The sequence below is a fragment of the Schistocerca gregaria genome, chromosome 11 (assembly GCF_023897955.1).
Source record: "Schistocerca gregaria isolate iqSchGreg1 chromosome 11, iqSchGreg1.2, whole genome shotgun sequence".
NCBI lineage: Eukaryota > Metazoa > Arthropoda > Insecta > Orthoptera > Acrididae > Schistocerca > Schistocerca gregaria.
Window position 1 is genome coordinate 149146057 of NC_064930.1, and position 19727 is coordinate 149165783.

Here is a 19727-nt window from a genome sequence, read left to right on the forward strand (position 1 = left end):
CTGAATGGCACCTATTCACTGACTCGAACAAAACTACTCTTAAAGTAGTATTACTGCACAATGGGAGTAAATCTGCATCGCTTCCGATAGGACATTCTGTGCATATGGACGAGAACTATAACGATCTGGGCATTATCCTGGAAAAACAAATCAAACATCAGGACCATCAATGGGTGGTCTGTGGGGACTTCAAAATACTCACGACGCGTTCGGGTCAGCAGGCAGGCTCTACTAAATACCCATGCTCCTTATGCTTGTGGGATAGCAGAGCCAGAGAACAGCACTGGACTAAAAGTGATTGGCCACCCCCAGAAACGTTAAAACGTGGAGAGAAAAATGTTATCAATACTACTTTGGTACCACCAGAAAAGGTTTTGTTGCCCGCTCTCCATATCAAACTGGGGTTAATGAAACAATTCGTAAAAACGCTGCAAAAGGATAGGGACTGTTTTAAATATCTATGTACAAAATTCTCGAAGCTGTCAGAAGCAAAGTTGGAAAGAGGCAGTTTTCACTGCCCCAGACATAAGAAATCTTAACAGACACCCTCTTTGTGAAATGTATGAATGAGAAAGAAAAAGAAGCTTGGGTATCGTTCAAGGGTGTAGTGCGAAAGTTTTCGGCAAATTCTAAGGATCGTGACTACAAAACCATTGAAACTTCCTGGCAGATTAAAACTGTGTGCCCGACCGAGACTCGAACTGGGGACCTTTGCCTTTCGCGGGCAAGTGCTCTACCAACTGAGCTACCGAAGCACGACTCACGCCCGGTGCTCACAGCTTTACTTCTGCCAGTATCTCGTCTCCTACCTTCCAAACTTTACAGAAGCGAAGGTTCGCAGAAGAGCTTCTGTATAGTTTGGAAGGTAGGAGACGAGATACTGGCAGAAGTAAAGCTGTGAGCACCGGGCGTGAGTCGTGCTCGGGTAGCTCAGATGGTAGAGCACTTGCCCGCGGAAGGCAAAGGTCCCGAGTTCGAGTCTCGGTCGGGCACACAGTTTTAATCTGCCAGGAAGTTTCATATCAGCGCACACTCCGCTGCAGAGTGAAAATCTCATTCTACAAAACCATTGTTCAACGCATGCTAGCAGCATACGAAGCTCAAGGCGGTAAGGTGAGCTTGAAGGTCCATTTTTTTACACTCCCACATAGACAATTTTCCTGAAAACCTGGCAGCTTACAGTGAAGAACAGGGGGACCGGCTTCACCAGGATGTCCGTGACATCCAGAGGCGGTACCAAGGAAGGTGGGATGTCACTATGTTTGCTGACTACTGTTGGATGCTTAAGCGGGAAAATAATGACGGAAATCTGAAAAGGACTCGGCGAATATCAAGAAAAAGACGAAAAGGTTTAAAAAACATGAATAAGTATAATATTTTTAGTATAATGTTTCACTGGCTGTAAAAAATATTATATTTGATAATTTTGAATAAACGAGTGCTTTTACCAATTTTTGTGTTTGAATTTGCGAAAAACCTTATGTGATAGAAAAAAAATGGACACACTTCTGAAATCAGGGCATTCTAAAGCATATAATTCAGTAAAAATGTCTCATGCAGCGGTCAATTTTTTTTTTTTTTTTTAGGCCTGTGTAATGTTCACGTATGGGGCGTTTGGTGGCCAGCGGAAGTGTTTAAACTGAGCAGAAAGACCACGGAGTCACACTCTAGCAATTCGGGACGTGTGGGGTGTCGCATTGTCCTGCTGGAATTTCCCAAGTCGGTCGGAATGCACAGTGGACACGAATGCACGCAGGTGATCAGACAGGATGCTTACGGACGTGTCACCTGTCAGAGTCGCATCTGGACGTGTACCACTCCGACTGCACACGCCCCACACCACCACAGAGCCTCCACCAGCTTCGACAGTCCCCAGCTGACATGCAGGGTCCACCGATTCGTGAGGTTGTCTCCATACCCGTACACATCCACGTCCATCCGCTCGACACAATTCGAAGCGAGACTCGTCCGACCAGGCACCATGTTTCCAGCCATCAACAGTCCAGTGTCTGTGTTGACGGACCGAGGCGATGTTTCGTCGACTGGTTCGCACGCTGACACTTGTTGAAGGCCCAGCGTTCAAATCTGCTGCAGTCTGCGGAGGGGTCGCACTTCTATTAAGTTCAAAGATTCTGTTTCGTCTTCCTTGGTCCCGTTCTTGCAGGATGTTTTTCCGGCCGCAGAGATGTCGGACATTTGATGTTTTATCGGATTCAGCATATTCATGGTGCATTCGTGAAATAGTGGCACGGGAAAATCCCCACTTGATCGCTACCTCAAAGATCCTGTGTCTCGTCTCTCGTGCGCCGACTATAACACCACGTCGGCCGTGTTCTGACTGTTTATATATATATATACTGCTGGCCATTAAAACTGCTACACCAAGAAGGAAGGCAGATGATAAACGTGTATTCATTGGACAATTATGTTCTACTAGAACTGACACATGATTACATTTTCAAGCAATTTGGGTGCAAAGATGCTGAGAAACCAGTACCCAGAACAACCACCCCTGGCCGTAATGAAGGCCTCGACACGCCTGGGCATTGAGTCAAACAGAGCTCGGATGGCGTCTGCAGGTGTAACATTACAAGTCAAGACAGCTGTAACAGAACTTGAATAGCGTAAAATTATCATTAAAAACGCACGCCGCGCGATTTGTTCGGTCATAATAATCGTAACATGCTTTTGAAAAGCATTAAAATATAACGCGCGATACCTGTTTAGTGTTATTGGAAATAATAAGTAGTAAATTAATGAGGAAGGTAGCCGATATAATAAGAAGAGGTAAAAATGGGCATATTAAGGTGTTTTGCTTTATATCGACAAAGCCGATGATACGGCGTCTTTTTTTTTTCGTTTCCTCTTAGAAATAAACAAGTAAAGAAGTGCTAATTGTGCGTTGTGAAAAATATGGGGGGGGGGGTGAATTTTAAATAGCTACAGTGTATAATCAGACTAACAAACGAACATTCAGTTACGAGAAATAGCGGATAACGAAATGTGGTCATTAAACTGAGTACACCTACAGGGCGGTCAATTCCGGAATAAATCTGTACGCATCTCACGAGGGACACGCGGTATTGAGACCGGGCTTCAACTTATGAAGAGGAGAAAAGCTGTATCATCATCATTGATTGTTGCTGTCAAGCAACCAAAACTGTTCAAAGGGGTTTCTGTGAATGAGTAGTGAATGATAAATAAAATTGTGAACGAAGTTATGTTAAACAAAACAGAAGAGACGAGACAGTTTGGTCGTATCTGTTATTATGCCATAAACTGTACGAAGCCTTTATAGGCGATCGTTTTGACGGTTTGCTTTGAAGGGATCTCGTTACGAGCTAAGTTTTGGGGACCTGGTCAAGAGGGGGTAGTTGATAGACCCTAAGTGCTGCAGCTATTCTGGAATCAGGTGCTACCGTGACCGTTCTGTGTTGTCAGTGACTTAAGGACCTCATATCTCGTCCTCTAAGATCGACGCGCCTTTCCTCTCGGTATAACGGTGCCTCACGGTAAGAACGACAACGCCGACGACGAATGAAGAAACGGTAGACAGGTACAGCTGCGTATGCAGCTTCAACACGATACCACAGTTCATCGAGAGTAGTGACTGGCGTATTGTGGCGAGCCAGTTGCTCGGACACCATTGACCAGACGTTTTCAATTGGTGAGAGATCTGGAGAATGTGCTGGCCAGGGCAGCAGTCGAACATTTTCTGTATCCAGAAAGGCCCGTACAGGACCTGCAACGTGCGGTCGTGCATTATCTTGCCGAAATTTAGGGTTTCACAGGGATCGAATGAATGGTAGAGCCACGGGTCGTAACACATCTCAAATGTATCGTCCACTGTTCAAAGGGCCGTCAGTGTGGACAAGAGGTGACCGACACGTGTAGCCAATGGCACCCCATTCCATCACGCCGGGTGATACGCCAGTATGGCGATGACGAATACACGCTTCCAATGTGCGTTCACCGGGATGTTGCCAAACATGGATGCCACCATCACGATGCTGTAAACAGAACCTGGATTCGTCCGAGAAAATGACGTTTTGCCATTCTACCACCCAGGGTTGTCGTCCAGTACACCATCGCAGGCGCTCCTGTCTGTGATGCAGCGTCAAGGGTAACCGCAGCCACGGTCTCCTAGCTGATAGTCCGTGCTGCTGCAAACGACGTCGAACTGTTCGTGCAGATGGTTGTCTTCTTGCAAACGTCCCCATCTGTTGTCTCAGGGATCGAGACGTGGCTGCACGATCCGTTACAGCCATGCGGATAAGATGCCTGTCATCTCGACTGCTAGTGATACGAGGCCGTTGGGATCCAGCACGGCGTTCTGTATTACCCTCCTGAACCCACCGATTCCATATTCTGCTAACAGTCAGTGGATCTCGACCGACGCGGGCAGCAATGTCGCGATACGATTAACCGCAATCGCGATAGGCTACAATCCGACCTTTAGCAAAGTCGGAAACGTGATGGTACGCATTTTTCCTCCTTACACGAAGTATCACAACGACGTTTCACCAGTCAACGCCGGTCAACTGCTGTTTGTGTATGAGAAATCGGTTGGGAACTTTCCTCATGTCAGCACATTGTAGGTGTCGCCACCGGCGCCAACATTGTGTGAATGCTCTGAACATCTAATAATTTGCATATCACAGCATCCTCTTCCTGCCGGTTAAATTTCGCGTCTGTAGCACCTCATCTTCGTGGCAGATACTGTATGTAGAAAGGGTAAGGGCTTGTGCTAAGCCTGTTATAAGTTTACAAGCAAACATTTCTTCCGTGCCTCTACGTCTGAACGACATACAAATAAAACACAGCGCTATGTGTCACTAAACTTATATGAGGCGTTTCGGAGTCTGCGGGCATCATCAGGTGACAGTTTTCCTTTTTACTCGTCACCGCTGCTCTCGGGAAGTCCACGAAATCGAAGTTAGAAAAGAAATTTCTTTAACTCTCCATAATCTGTCTTTAGTGACTGGTTTCCGTTGTTTTTCTTTATTATTAACAGTTCAGACACAGCTTTTATGTGAGCCTGGTAATGCGGAAAGTGTGTTCCTTACGAATAATTCGCGCGAAACCATTGTCTCGTTTGAATCGCATATGAGCGTAGCAATAAGGCCTCCGTTGACGATCGAACAATTTGTCAGACTTCACCTGCTTGTGAAACATAAGCGTGTGCTCCCCCCCCTTCTTGCAGCGGTGTACCGTAGGTCTCTAGAAGAGCGTAGCGTTCCCAAGGGTTGGAAAAAGACACGAGTCATCCCCGTTTTCAAGAAGAGACGTCGAACAGATGTGCAGAACTGTAGACCTATATCTCTATCGTCGATCAGTTGTAGAATTTTGGAACACGTATTATGTTCGAGTATAATGACTTTTCTGGAGACTAAAAATCTACTCTGTAGGAATCAGCGTGGGTTTCGAAAAAGACAATCGTGTGAAAACCAACTCGCGGTATTCGTCCACGAGACTCAGAGGGCCATAGACACGGGCTTCCAGGTAGATGCCGTGTTTCTCGGTTTCCCCAAGGCGTTCCATACAGTTCCCCACAGTTGTTTAATGAACAAAGTAAGAGCATACGGACTATCAGACCAGTTGTGTGATTGGATTGAAGAGTTCCTCGAAAACAGAAGGCAGCATGTCATTCTCAATGGCGAGAACTCTTCCGAAGTAAGAGTTATTTCAGGTGTGCCGCAGGGGAGTGTCGTAGGACCGTTGCTATTCACAATATAAATAAATGACCTTGTGGATGACATCGGAAGGTAACTGAGGCTTTATGCGGATGATGCTGTGGTATATCGAGAGGTGGTAACAAAGGAAAATTGTACTGAAATGCAGGTGGATCTGCAGCGAATTGACGCACGGTGCAGGGAATGGCAATTTAATCTCAATGTAGACAAGTGTAATGTGCTGCGAATACATAGAAAGAAAGATCCCTTATCATTTAGCTAGAATATAGCAGGTCAGCAACTGGAAGCAGTTAATTCCATAAATTATCTGGGAGTAAGCATTACGAGTGATTTAAAATGGAATGATCGTATAAAATTGATCGTCGGTAAAGCAGATGCCAGACAAATTCTTTGGAAGAATCGTAAGGAAATGCAGTCCGAAAACAAAGGAAGTAGGCTACAGTACGCTTGTTCGCCCACTGCTTGAATACTGCTCAGCAGTGTGGGATCCGTACCAGATGGGGTTGATAGAAGAGATAGAGGAGATCCGACGGAGAACAGCGCGCTTCGTTACAGGATCGTTTAGTAATCGGGAAAGCGTTACGGAGATGATAGATAAACTCCAGTGGAAGACTCTTCAGGAGAGACGCTCAGTAGCTCGGTATGGGCTTTTGTTGAAGTTTCGAGAACATAACTTCACCGAGGAGTCGAGCAGTATATTGCTCCCTGCTACGTATATCTCGCGAAGAGACCGTGAGGATAAAATCAGAGAGATTAGAGCCCACACAGAGGCATACCGACAATCTTTTTTCGACGAACAATACGAGACTGGAATTGAAGGGTGAACCGATAGATGTACTCAAGGTACCCTCCGCCACACAGCCTCAGGTGGCTTGCAGAGTATGGATGTAGATGAAGATACATGCTTCAGTCAAGGTTTGATTGTCGGCCGATTTCACGAACAAGCACGGCAGTTAATGCACGCGTTTGTCAAACAATGGCCAGTTGCTTGCCAGGATATTGTCTGTTAAGTTTGAGATACGGAAAGTGGAGCAGATTTCGAAGGTTGTGTCTCCTCCTTCTCTGCATCTCGCACACTTCAAAATACTTTGCGAGAGAGATACGCAGTTTATATTTTACTGTTTGGTACGCCTGCGCGCTTTTTCGTCGGAATATGTGGATGGCAAACAGCGAATTTCACTAACAAATTTGAATGTATACAGTGGCGTTACAACACAGAGAGAGAGCCAACAGCTGCATTTACCGGTTCGGCATGTCTGCACTCCACAGCTGACGCCTGGCTGCCGAGAGAAGCTTTTATTTTTTACACCATAAGGTTAGTCGCGCACACGCCCAAGGCCACACACTGGACAGAGAGAGAGAGAGAGAGAGAGAGAGAGAGAGAGAGAGAGAGACCTCGAACACACGAACGAACGAAACGCGGCGACAAGCGTCGGTTAACTGACGCGCCGCGACGGAGAGGGAAGAGCGCGCGGCCGGAAGCGGGGGCCGTGACGTCACTCGTCACTTCCGCCGCCAGACAGCGCCGCTTCCGGCGGGGAGGGGAGGGGAGGGGAGGGGAGTGGAGCGGTTACGCAGGTTGCACCTGGGGGGGGGGCGTGGTGGGGGGAATCCGGGACAAGCGGCGAGCGGCCGTCCGATGTTTCGCCGTACGACATTCGGCCCGCATCCAACGAACCCTCAGAATGGAAAACGCTGAACATCTGTGGGCAAAAACTTCGTGCGTATGCGCCAAATCTGCCATTCTGAAACCCAATAAACAGCTATGTCTGAGAGCCAACGGTGAACGTTTAATATTTTTTGTCGGATCTAAAATTTAAAAGCCTCTATCACACCGGCCTGATTTAGCTTGACTGATCAGGATAAAAGAACATGCGTATATTTTCATTCACAAAGCAAGCTTATCACATTCACACAGTTTAATACTGTTCTATCCTGATTAAATTGAGCTTAACTTGAATTCCATAAGGCAGTGAAGCAATTTCGAAGTGTCGGTCGATCTCCTGAAAACACCTGTAATAATTATTAACTTTCGGTGATCACACGGGGAAGACCGGACATCTGCTGGTAAGACCGTGTTAGCCTATTTACTGAAAGTAATAAACTGGATATCTTGATCGTACAAAACGACAGTTTCGTCCAGTGTAAATCAGACGTCCCCCACTGGTCCCGTGCAACACAGCGTAGTAAGCAGACACTGTCAATAATAACCAGTTAAATAATACGCGGACACACTTTCTTTAGTTTAGTTCATGCATTAAATTCCTTCTCGTACAGAATCTCATCAACATGGTGACTAGCTCAACAATACATTCATATACATCTTCGTTCTTTCACGGCTAATCCGCAAGATCTCCTTCATTCTTTTTATAAGAGAAAAAATAGATAGCAGAGAAGCTATTCAATGGAGTAAATGCACGCTCCAAGGAATAATAGGGCTTGAAACTACTTTGAATTGATAACCATTGTATATTAAAGTTTAAGTTTAGCAATCGATAAGATAAGGAGAGATATTTGGAGATATGCACTGAGTTATACAATTGATAAAATTTCTGAAAATACAGCGGAGAGACCGCTGCAAGAGACATTACAAACGGATACTTTATTTTACACTGAAGCGGCAAAGAAACTGGTACAGGCACGCTATCCAAATATAGAGATATACCGGGTGTCCCTGATTACATAAATTGATAACTCGGGCTAGAAGTAAGATACAAATATGAAACTGGTGTCTAATTGTTTACAAAGTTTTTTTCGCACATCAGTAAACTTCCACATGAGCACCCTCGGTAGCTCGTAGCACATCTAGGCCATATTCAGTTTCCGTCCACACATCAGCCGACATCACTGGAGGGGTCGATTCGACGACTGGTTACCCGTTGGCGCAGTGTTTCGAGACCTGGTACACGTGTCCCGTAGACCTCGTCCTCGGCGCAACCCCATAAAAAGAAGTCTGATGGGGTTACGTGAGGAGAGCGTGGAGGCCAAACCGTTGGCCCATCGCGACCAAACCGTCGCCCAGGAAAGGTCGTATCGAGACAGGCACGGACGTCCGAACCCCAATGAGGCGGTGCACCGCCTTGCTGAAACGAGAAGCAGCTGAGGAACAGCATACAGTTGCATCGTGTCCAGATGCACTGCAGGTGTGACGGTAGCCTCAGCGAAGAAGAATGGCCCGGTAATTCGATCGTGCAATAGCGCGCACCCAAACATTCGCTTTTGGACTGCCTCTGGTGCACTCTGTGACCTCGCCAGGGGCCTGTCCACCCGAATGCCCACATTATGGCGATTCACTACTCCACTGACAAAAAACGTCGCTTCGTCGGAAAAGGCAACTCGTCTGAGATAACCATCACCGTCCTCAATACGTGATAGCATTTTCGACCGCAAAGTCGTATCGACGTGTACTGTCACTGGGCAACAATGGAAGTGGAAGTTTACTGATGTGTGAAAGAAAACTTTGATAGTTTGTAAACAATTAGACACCAGTTCCATATTTGTATCTTTCTTCTGCCCTGAGTTATCAATTTATGCAATCAGGGAAAGACTTTTCGGACACCCTGTATCAACAGGCGGAATACGCCTACACAAGCTGCAGCACAATTAATGGCGTAAACGCCAATAATTGCCTAAAACATGCTGTAAGATACAGTAAATAAGGTAGTATGAAAGTATCAATAGGAAACTATATTTCAAAAGATGAATTGTAAATATGTAATGTGTTACTGTGTTTGTACAACCATGCCATTTTCTGCACGTTTTAGATTTAAAAAACACTGATGATGGTGATATTTGTCGCCAAAACTAGTTTGGGATAATAAAGAAATAAACGAATAACAAGGTGTTTTGCATCAAGGCGGACTTAGTTTTCTGATATTACTGTTTTTCTATGCAAACACGGACCAAATGGAAGAGTTCAAAGATAATAATATTGTAAACGCATACAGTTGAAAGTACACGATACTAGAAGCAAAAAAGTCTCAGTAAACATGGGATCGGAAACGCATACGTTAAGAGCTACCAGCAATTTTTCATCTTCGATACTGTGAAACAAATCTCTTTGTGTTAAAACTTTTGCATTTCTTTTACGTTTTCGTCTTCTTTAAAGGTAAAGAGAAAAGATGAGACGGTAGCCCATCACAGAACCTATGCGTACCGTCAGTTGTTAAAAAACAGTATTTTTTCTGGTACCAGGAGGGGGGAAGGAAGGACTCGCGCTCAGCTAGTCAACGAGTGAGAAGCACGCCATTTTTAGCGAGTAATTGTACACCGCCATTTTAGGGTTGCTATGAATAAGTAAGGAGTATATACTTCATATGAGCACCGTTTAGAAAGATACAGTGTTGTTTTACTAACAGAAAGGTCGTGTGAGTTGTTACTTCAAATAGTACGATAATTACAAAAACTGAAGCCCACCTGCGTACTTTGGAAAATTACGAAGATCTTATAAGCTTAATGGGAACACGGTGAAGACTTCGAAGGCGACCAAACGTAGCATTATAAAGAATGGTGAGCGCAAATCTACAGCGGAGAAAGAAACTCCTCCGCCCTGCAAAGTAATCTGAACGAACACGAACTTATCTCCAGGAACAGTTCAGCTTACTGTGCTTGTCATTCACGCCGAAAAACTAACCTGAGTAATTTAATACATTTTTAAAAAGCCACGCATTTCAACATTTTATCATCGTCTATTCCATTATTTTATTATATTATATCTTATACTGCAAGCTGTTTGCTTTCCATATCTTGGGAAGTGGAAGTATGAACCAAAACAAGAAAACAATGTCCAGTAAATATGTGCTCTAAAATGCATACCGTAAACGTTATGAGCATTTGTTCATTAGAAGAGCCATGTTTCAAAGTAGCGAAGATGATAAAGGGCTGATAGCTCCTAACGTATGCCTTTTAGAGCACATGCCTACTGGACGTTTTCTCCTCGCTTTGGTCCGTACCGCCACTTCCTCACACGAGATTTGTTTGACAGCATCGAAGCTCTTAAGGTATGCGTTTCAGACCCCACGTTTACCGAGACTTTTTTGCTTCTAGTACCGGGTACTTTCAACTGTATGTGTTTACGCCATTAATTAGGATGCCACTCGGTTGTCGGCCTATACAGGGTGCATCGTAATTAATTGTCACGTCACTTACTGCTGCTACAATGGCAGGTTATCAAGAGTTAAGCGAGTTCGAACGTGGTGTTATGGTCGGCACACGAGCTGTGGGACACAACATATGCGAGGTAGCGATGAAGTGGGGCTTTTCCCGTACGGCCCTTTCACGACTGTACCGTGAGTATCAGGAATCTCGTGAAACATCAGATCTCCGACACCGCTGCGGCTGGAAAAAGATGGTGCAAGAGCGGGACCAGCGAAGACAGGTGAATCGTTAGACGCGGCGGAAGTGCGACCCTTCCGCGAATGTCTGCTGTTTTCTATGCTGGGCCATCAACAAGTGTCAGCGTTTGACCTTTCGGCGAAACATGGTCGACAGGGCCTTTCGGAGCCAAAGGGCACGTCAGCTGGATTGTTGACGCCTGGAAACTTGCTGCCTGGTCCGGACGAGTCTCGTTTCAAATTCTGTCGAGCAAATGGACGTGCAAGAGTACGTAGAGAACCTCGCGACTCCGTGGACCCTGCACGTCAGCAGGGGCTGCACAAGCTGGCGGAGGCTCCGTGACGGCGGGGGGCGAGTGCATTGCGAGTGATGTGGGACTCCCGACACGTGTAGATACGTAGGTAAGCATGCTGTCTCGTCTCCTGCATCCATTCGTGTCCATTGCGCATTCCGACGGACTTGGGAAATTCCAGCAGGACAATGCGACACCCCACACGTCCACAATTGGCTCCAGGACATCCCGGCCGTGAACATTACTGGCCATACAAGGGATCGCTTGCAACGTGCTGCTCGGAAGAACCTCCACCCCCTCCTACTCTTACGGATTTGTGAGCCGCCCCGCGGGATTGGTGGTGTCTGGTCCGTCCAGCACCACTCAGACATCAGCAGAGTCCGTGCCACGTCGTGTTGCGGGCACTTCGGCGTGCCCGCGAGGGCTCTACACCGTATTAGGCAGCTGCACCAGTTTCTTCGGCTTTTCACTGTATTAATTGTGCATTGTAGCTGTTGGGCTTACCTACAAGTTAACAGTCGTTTGATGTACTGTTAAAAGTTAGGAACAAATAGGCGTAGTGTGTTGTTGTAGCAAGAGAGAGGACCTCACAGGAACATAACGGAGGTTTCCACGAAACGGCTGACACCACTACATTAGAAAAATGAGTTTTTTTATTTTGTTGTTGTAAACAATAAAAACTCATTGAACTTTATCCAAATGAATGAATATTATATCAATTCCTCGAGTTTGTTTATTCGGTAGAGGATAGATTCCAACCAAAAACAAAGGCCTGTTCAAGATGGGAAAACGATAAGGGAGGAAGAACAGACAGTGGGAAGATGGGCAGAGTATTTCAAAGAGACACTAAGCACCGGCCTAGACGATGAAGAGACAGCCGCACAAGAGAGAAGAGTGGAGCCGGAAGTAGACAATGAAACCAATGAGGCAAGAAAGCCAACACTACAGCAGGTCTCCCAGGTTGCGCACAAGTCAAATGAGACCATAATTGCTGAATTATTAAAAACTGGTGGTGAGGCTGTAATAAAGGAGCTGCACACATTAATATCAGATATATGGGAAACAGTAACCATGCCAGATAATTGGAGTAACAGTCCCCATTTATAAGAAAGGAGACAGAACAGCATGAGATAACTATAGCTGTGTAACACTCCTAAGTACACGTTATAAGCTCTTGACAAGTACGCTAAACAAAATGATACGGCAGAGTACAGAAGGCATACTAGGAGAACGTCAGTGTGGCTTTCGACCAGGCAGAGGAACAACTGATCAAATATTTGTGATAACACAAATGACGGAAAAGTTCTATGAATACGATATATGATCCGCATTTCCTATTCATCGATTTCAAACAAGCCTTTGACAGCATAAATCGTAAGAACTACACAGGGTACTGAAAGAAGTTGGTGTACGTGCTAAATTAATAAGAGTAATCAGAATGACAATGACAGAGCCAAGAGCAAAAGTAATGGTCCTTAGCAGAACAAGTGAAAGCTCTGACTTTAATAAAGGTGTGAAGCAAGGGGATAGTCAATCCACTGTCCTATTCAATACAGCCCTGCATAGTGTAGTAAATGAAATCAACAAAAGAAGCACCATATGTATGAAAACTAGCCAGATATGTGCATATGCTGATGGCGTTGCTATAGTTGGAAGAAATACCAATACACTCCTAGAAACATACTGGGCAATGGAAACAGAAGGTTTAAAATTGGCCTCATAGTAAATGAAAACAAAACAAACTATATGGTAATGTCACAATCTGAGGCCAGAAGAACCCCTAAAAACCTAAAGCTCAATGGGAAATGCTTCAATGGAGTGACCTCCTAACTACCTGGGAGTCCTAATAACAAATGATAACAGTATTGGAAACGCTATAAAGGAAAGAATACAAGCAGGAAACAGATCTTACTTTGCAGATATGCAGCTTTTCTAAAACAGCCTTGTTACAAGAAAAACTAAACTGCTACTGTGTAGTTCCCTAGTCCGCCCAGTTATCACATACGGCTCAGAGGTATGGACGGTGACAGAACACGGTGAAAATTCACTAAGAAGCATTGAGCGGAAAATACTACTCAAAATCTATAGGTCAATAAGGGAGCAAGAAGGCTGGAGAATACACTACAATGCCGAATTACAAGAGTTAATACAAGGCAGGGACATAGTAAAATGTGTGAAATCACAGCGAATACGATGGCTAGGAGAGAATGGCAGAGGATAGAATTCGAAAGAAAATGATGAAAGGTATGATCCATTGAGTTAGGCGAAAAGAAGAAGATGGATCGACGAGGTAATAATGGATATCACCAATATGGGAGTCCGCGGTGGAAACGAGCAGCAAATAACCGAGAAGTGTGGAGGAAGGTTGTTGAAGAAGCCAAGGCTCACCAAGGGCTGTAGCGCTACTGAAGAACTCCTTTTCCTTAAAAAAACTAAAAACCACTTGTTTGGCATTTAAACGTTTCCTTCGCTACGGTATACAATACCTCTCATCTGATTCTGAGGAGAACTAACTGGCGCACAAAACTGATTTCTTTCGACTTACACCATCATACCAAAGATCGACGAAGAGCCTGTCTTTTTCGATATTTGTCATAGTTACAGTGACATTCAATTTCCAAGTACCCAACAGCAAAAACTTTGGAGTTCTAAACGTTATCACTGTCTGCTTTACGTTTCAATAAGAATCATTTTTTTTACAACATACCTTTACTCAATCTCATTATTCCGATCGTCTTTATGAATGTAGTAGTCCCCTATGAATGCGATGCTCTTGTCCCTACATCTCTTGCAGTCTTCAAATACATGCTGAAACCCATTTTTTGGGAGGTCCGAAAATCGCCTCCGCAGCCTTCACCACTGCCCGTCACGACTGAGAACGCCCCCCACGAGGGCGCCTCTTCGTGTCAGGGGCTGTAGGGAGGGTGAGCGATGCGTAAGGCACTGAGCAGCAGCATTGCCAATATGCAGTATCCTGGTGCAGTATCCAGCCTGCTTCAGGGACATGTGCTCTTTTGCCCCTGATACGGACTTGCAATGTTTTTCAGCACATCCCTGTAGTATTGTGCAGTTACTGAGGTGTGTGCAGCTACAACAACATGCTGATAAACCATTCCACGAATATCAGAGAATCAGATGGCCATAACCTTCCCAGCGGAAGCAACCACTTTTGCTGCTTCGGGGGTTGGTGATGAAGGAGGTTTGCACACTGAGCTTTGCTGTTTGCTCTCAGGATCAAAATGAGGTAGCCCAGTTTCATCAGCAGTGATTGCATTTCAGAGAAACCCCTCTAACATCAACTTTAACTGCATGCAGATCTGCACGCGAGTGACCCTTTGTTCGGGAATGGACAGTGTCGGAACCCATCGCGCACAAACACGTCTCGCGTGTACTTTTTCTGTCACCGACGTCTGGGTGGCAACCAGTGAAACGTTCAGTATTTCAGAAAGTGATCTTCAGGTAATTCGTCTATCCTCTCTCACAATGACACCAGCTAGTGTGTTGGATGTTTTGTTTCGTAAGAGCACCGGGTCCACATCCTTTGAAACAGACTGTCTCCCTTCTGTAAACATTTTAAATCACCCTTGTGCTGTGCTGTAGGCAAGAACGTTGTTTAGGCCTCAACTGAAGACTTGTTGAGGCGAAAGCAGAATTTCAGAGCCGCCTCCATTGCAGCGGTAGGCGATGCCAAGCAACATAGAATAAAAAGGCGATACTAAAGATGTCTGACCTCGCCTGCCTCTCACACGCCTGAACCAGGAGACCCAACAATGAAACTAGAACGGCGCGCTTGTTCCACATTAAGCCAACAGAATACCATAAGATTAAATTTTAGCGCCAGAAATTATGATCATTCTTTATTGAACAGCCCTCATAGCTAACATACCGAATAGTTATTGAAGTTTGAAGGAACAGCACATCTTACTACAGTATGGGGAAAATCAAACTTAAAATATTTTATTTGAGCGTCCTGTCAGACGACAACGCGTGAAAGTAGTCGTCAACTGTTCGTCAAGTAGAAGCATGTTTCTCAAATTAGTGATTGCGATTTGTTGTTATCGTCACTGCTGGAAGGAGGTCATTAAGTGGAAGATATTACACAACGCAAAAGCTGAAGTATTACTGAGTGTCCTATAACAGCCATTTCTTTAGAAAGTGGATTTAGCAGCTCTAAGTCCCAAAAAAGAAAAATTAAGAATTAAAATAAAACTGCTGCAAGGAGTGGAAACCTATAAATAAAGTAGCTTCTTTGTTATCTGAAGCTGAAACCAGTTGCACATGTGAACAGTAATGATTTTAAAAGCTTCAATTGAACATTCATCACAACTTGTTGCATTAACTTTTCCTTTCATAAAAGTTTTCATTCAGTCAGCTATCTTACTTCCGTATCGTAAGAATGTGCATTTCGATCCGTAAGACCAAGCAGCTATCGCTTCGCGTCTACCGATTTTCTATCTGTGCACTGCTGACAGTCACGCAAGTCGTACGGGAAATGTTGGTTTTTAATTATTTTTCTACTCAATTAACGAAAGACCTGTTACAAATCTGCGTTCGGCGCGTTAGTAACCGTGGATACATGAACCGCCAGGAAATAAACGTTAAAATCGACCGAATTTCAATGACCCAGCGACACAAGTTACGAGGAACTTATTCATGAAGAAATACTGCCGAACACGTGTTTATCTGCAGCTTATTCCGCTGAAAGGAAGAGAAGATAAACAAAAATATTTTACGCAAGAGAAGCACATATTACTATTGTCTGTTATTACGATAGGCTCTTTCCTCGACAAGCAAAAAAAAATTGTGTCTAATGGTATGGCCAATCTTACGTGTCACTCCACTTTCTGAACAGGAATATTTTTGTAATGTAATTTCTATTGCTTCAAAAGCGAATGTGTTTATACTGGCACAAATGTAGCAACCATCGTGGAACTGGTTTCTTCTGTGTTGGTAACTGTAGTATTCCTACTTTCCACAGTCACTGATTTCGCTGAAAGTGTAGACGGCAAAGCTCTGCTGCGTAGAGATGTGACGTCTTTCTTCAAAAGGTCTTACACGGACAGACCCGCGTAATTTCACGTAAACTACAGGTCGCAGAAATCATAAAAATGTGCAGTTATCTATTTATTTACTGTGAATAATCTCAAATAAAAATGTTATGTAAACTAATTTTAAGAAATTTAATTATTATTTCATGAACAATATTTCAAAGATACAGCAGCATTCATCCCGTGGCTCACTGCGACCGTCTGTAATTGTTTTTCTGTTTAAAACAAATAAGTGACGAGCGTTCCTGCTCTGGTCTGTCTTTACTTTACACTCAGCTGCGTTGCTTGCGCATCATTAATTAATCTTTCTTTTGTGTAGACGAATGTGATGTGAGTGTAGTGTATTAGCTTTCAAACCATTTGCAATTAAATTAATGTGAGTTAAGGCTCATGAGTCTTTTAACGGTGCTAAAAGATATAAGATAATGAAATGTTCTGATGTTTTTTACTTTTACAGCCAACGACCCATATGAGCTTAACGGATCGTGGCGTGGGGATGCAATTACTTACTATTCTGCCATATTTTTTTCATTTGAAACTTCCTACAGCGTCTCAGAGTTTAATTGCCCATCTTCACAAAGCGGAACCTTAAACACTCTGGCAATAGTATCCTAAATCTGATTCCGATTCGCCCGTAAAAAATAGTCAATTCCTATTTTAGCCCTCAAACAGAGTTGTGGGGACCTTTTTGATGCCAGTCGAACTGTACACACGTGTTGGTCTTTCTATTGTTGGCGGTTCTACATACCTACTCGGCAGTTGACCGAACCTCCTAACGAATTAGCAGCATTGTCCAGTTGTTCTCCTTCTCAGTGCTCAGCTGTAAAATTTGGGTGCTGCCATTGTTGACCCCACGACACAGTAGGTGTTTCTGTTTGCCCTACGTCAAAAGTTTACTTAACAACGAAATGTCATTTTATTTTTAGGATTAGTGAGTGTTTTCATTTATTTTCAGTGTTACTATGGCTTAGAGCTCTGATTCACGTATGTCACTGCTCGACAAACTTCCCCACACTCTGTGAGAAAAACCCTAGAAGAACTAGAAGCAGTAGCGATACAAATGATCTTGACGATGAAAATGACCCTTCTTGCTACAGTGAACATGAAACTGCTTCAGAACAAAGTCTAGTGAATCAGATAAATTGTTGTTGTTGTTTTTGTGGTCTTCAGTCCTGAGACTGGTTTGATGCAGCTCTCCATGCTACTCTATCCTGTGCAAGCTTCTTCATCTCCCAGTACTTACTGCAACCTACATCCTTCTGAACCTGCTTAGTGTATTCATCTCTTGGTCTCCCTCTACGATTTTTACCCTCCACGCTGCCCTCCAATGCTAAATTGGTGATCCCTTGATGCCTCAGAATATGTCCTACTAACCGGTCCCTTCTTCTGGTCAAGTTGTGCCACAAACTCTTCTTATCTCCTATTCAATACCTCCGCATTAGTTACGTGATCTACCCATCTAATCTTCAGCATTCTTCTGTAGCACCACATTTCGAAAGCTTCTATTCTCTTCTTGTCCAAACTATTTATCGTCCATGTTTCACTTCCATACATGGCTTCACTACATACAAATACTTTCAGAATCGACTTCCTGACACAAATCTATACACGGTGTTAACGAATTTCTCTTCTTCAGGAACGCTTTCCTTGCCATTGCCAGTATACATTTTATATCTTCTCTACTTCGACCATCATCAGTTATTTTGCTCCCCAATAGCAGAACTCCTTTACTACTTTAAGTGTCTCATTTCCTAATCTAATTCGCTCAGCATCACCCGACTTGATTCGACTACATTTCACTATCCCCGTTTTGCTTTTGTTGATGTTCATCTTATATCCTCCTTTCAAGACACTGTCCATTCCGTTCAGCTGCTCTTCCACGTCCTTTGGTGTCTCTGACAGAATTACAATGTCATCGGCGAACCACAAAGTTTTTATTTCATCTCCACCGATTTTAATACCTACTCCGAACTTTTCTTTCGTGTCCTTTACTTCTTGCTCAATATACAGATTGAATAACATCAGGGAGAGGCTGCAAACCTGTCTCACTCCCTTCCCAACCACTGCCTGGCTTTCATGCCCCTCGACTCTGGTTTCTGTACAAATTGTAAATAGCCTTTCGCTCCCTGCATTTTACCCCTGCCACCTTTAGAATTTGTAAGAGAGTATTCCAGTTAACACTGTCAAAAGTCTACAAATGCTAGAAACGTAGCTTTGCCTTTCCTTAATCTTTCTTCTAACATAAGTCGTAAGGTCTGCCTGACGTGTTCCAGTATTTCTACGGAATCCACACTGATCTTCCCCGAGGTCGGCTTCTACCAGTTTTTCCATTCGTCTGTAAGGAATTCGCGTTATATTTTGCAGGTGTCAATTATTAAACAGATAGTTCGGTAATTTCACACATGTCAACACCTGCTTTCTTTGGGATTGGAATTATTATATTCTTCTTGAAGTCTTAGGGTATTTCGCCTGTCTCATACATCTTGCACACCAGATGGTAGAGTTTTGTCCGGACTGGCTCTCCCAACGCCGTCAGTAGTTCTAATGGAATGTTTTCTACTCCCGGGGCCTTGTTTCGACTCGGGTCTTAATGTGCTCTGTCAAACTCTGCTCTCAGTATCGTATCTCCCATTTCATCTTCATCTACATCCTCTTCGATTTCCATAATATTGTCCTCAAATACATCGCCCTTGTATAGACCCTGTACATACTCCTTCCACCTTTCTGCTTTCCCTTCTTTGTTTAGAACTGGGTTTCCATCTGAGCTCTTGATATTCATAAAAGTGGTTCTCGTTTCTTTAAAGTTCTCTTTCTTCCTGTAGGCAGTATATCTTACCCGTAGTGAGATAAGCCTCTACATCGTTACATTTGTCCTCTAGCCATCCCTGCTAAGCCATTTTGCACTTCCTGTCGATCTCATTTTTGAGACGTTTGTATTCCTTTTTGCCTGCTTCGTTTACTGCATTTTTATATTTTCTCCTTTCATCAATTAAATTCAATATTTCTTTTGTTACCCAAGGATTTCTATTAGCCTTGTCTTTTTACCTACTTGATCCTCTGGTGCCTTCACTACTTCATCTCTCAAAGCTACCCATTCTTCTTCTACTGTATTTCTTTCCCCCATTTCTGTCAATTGTTCCCTTATGCTCGCACTGAAACCCTGTACAACCTATGGTTCTTTCAGTTTATCCAGGTCCCATCTCCTTAAATTGCCACCTTTTTGCAGTTTCTTCAGTTTTAATCTACAGTTCATAACCAATAGATTGTGGTCAGAGTCCACATCTGCCCCTGCAAATGTCTTACAATTTAAAACCTGGTTCCTAAGTCTCTGTCTTACCATTATATAATCTATCTGATACC

At 44.0% G+C, this 19727-nt stretch overlaps 1 protein-coding gene across 4 annotated transcripts in view; it reads right to left on the reverse strand.

Annotated features, from left to right (window-relative positions):
- LOC126295476 (tyrosine-protein phosphatase non-receptor type 11-like) overlaps positions 1 to 19727 on the reverse strand; it is a 308013-nt gene that overhangs the window by 165747 nt on the left and 122539 nt on the right. Inside the window, exon 1 of one of the 4 annotated variants that reach the window (XM_049988025.1) lies at positions 6937 to 7054. The exons of the other annotated variants lie outside the window; for them this stretch is intronic. Within the exon in view, the coding sequence (XP_049843982.1) occupies positions 6937 to 6947 (11 nt within the window). The 5' untranslated portion in view covers positions 6948 to 7054. Of the gene's footprint in view, positions 1 to 6936; positions 7055 to 19727 lie in introns of those variants that run through there. 4 annotated transcript variants of the gene reach the window in all.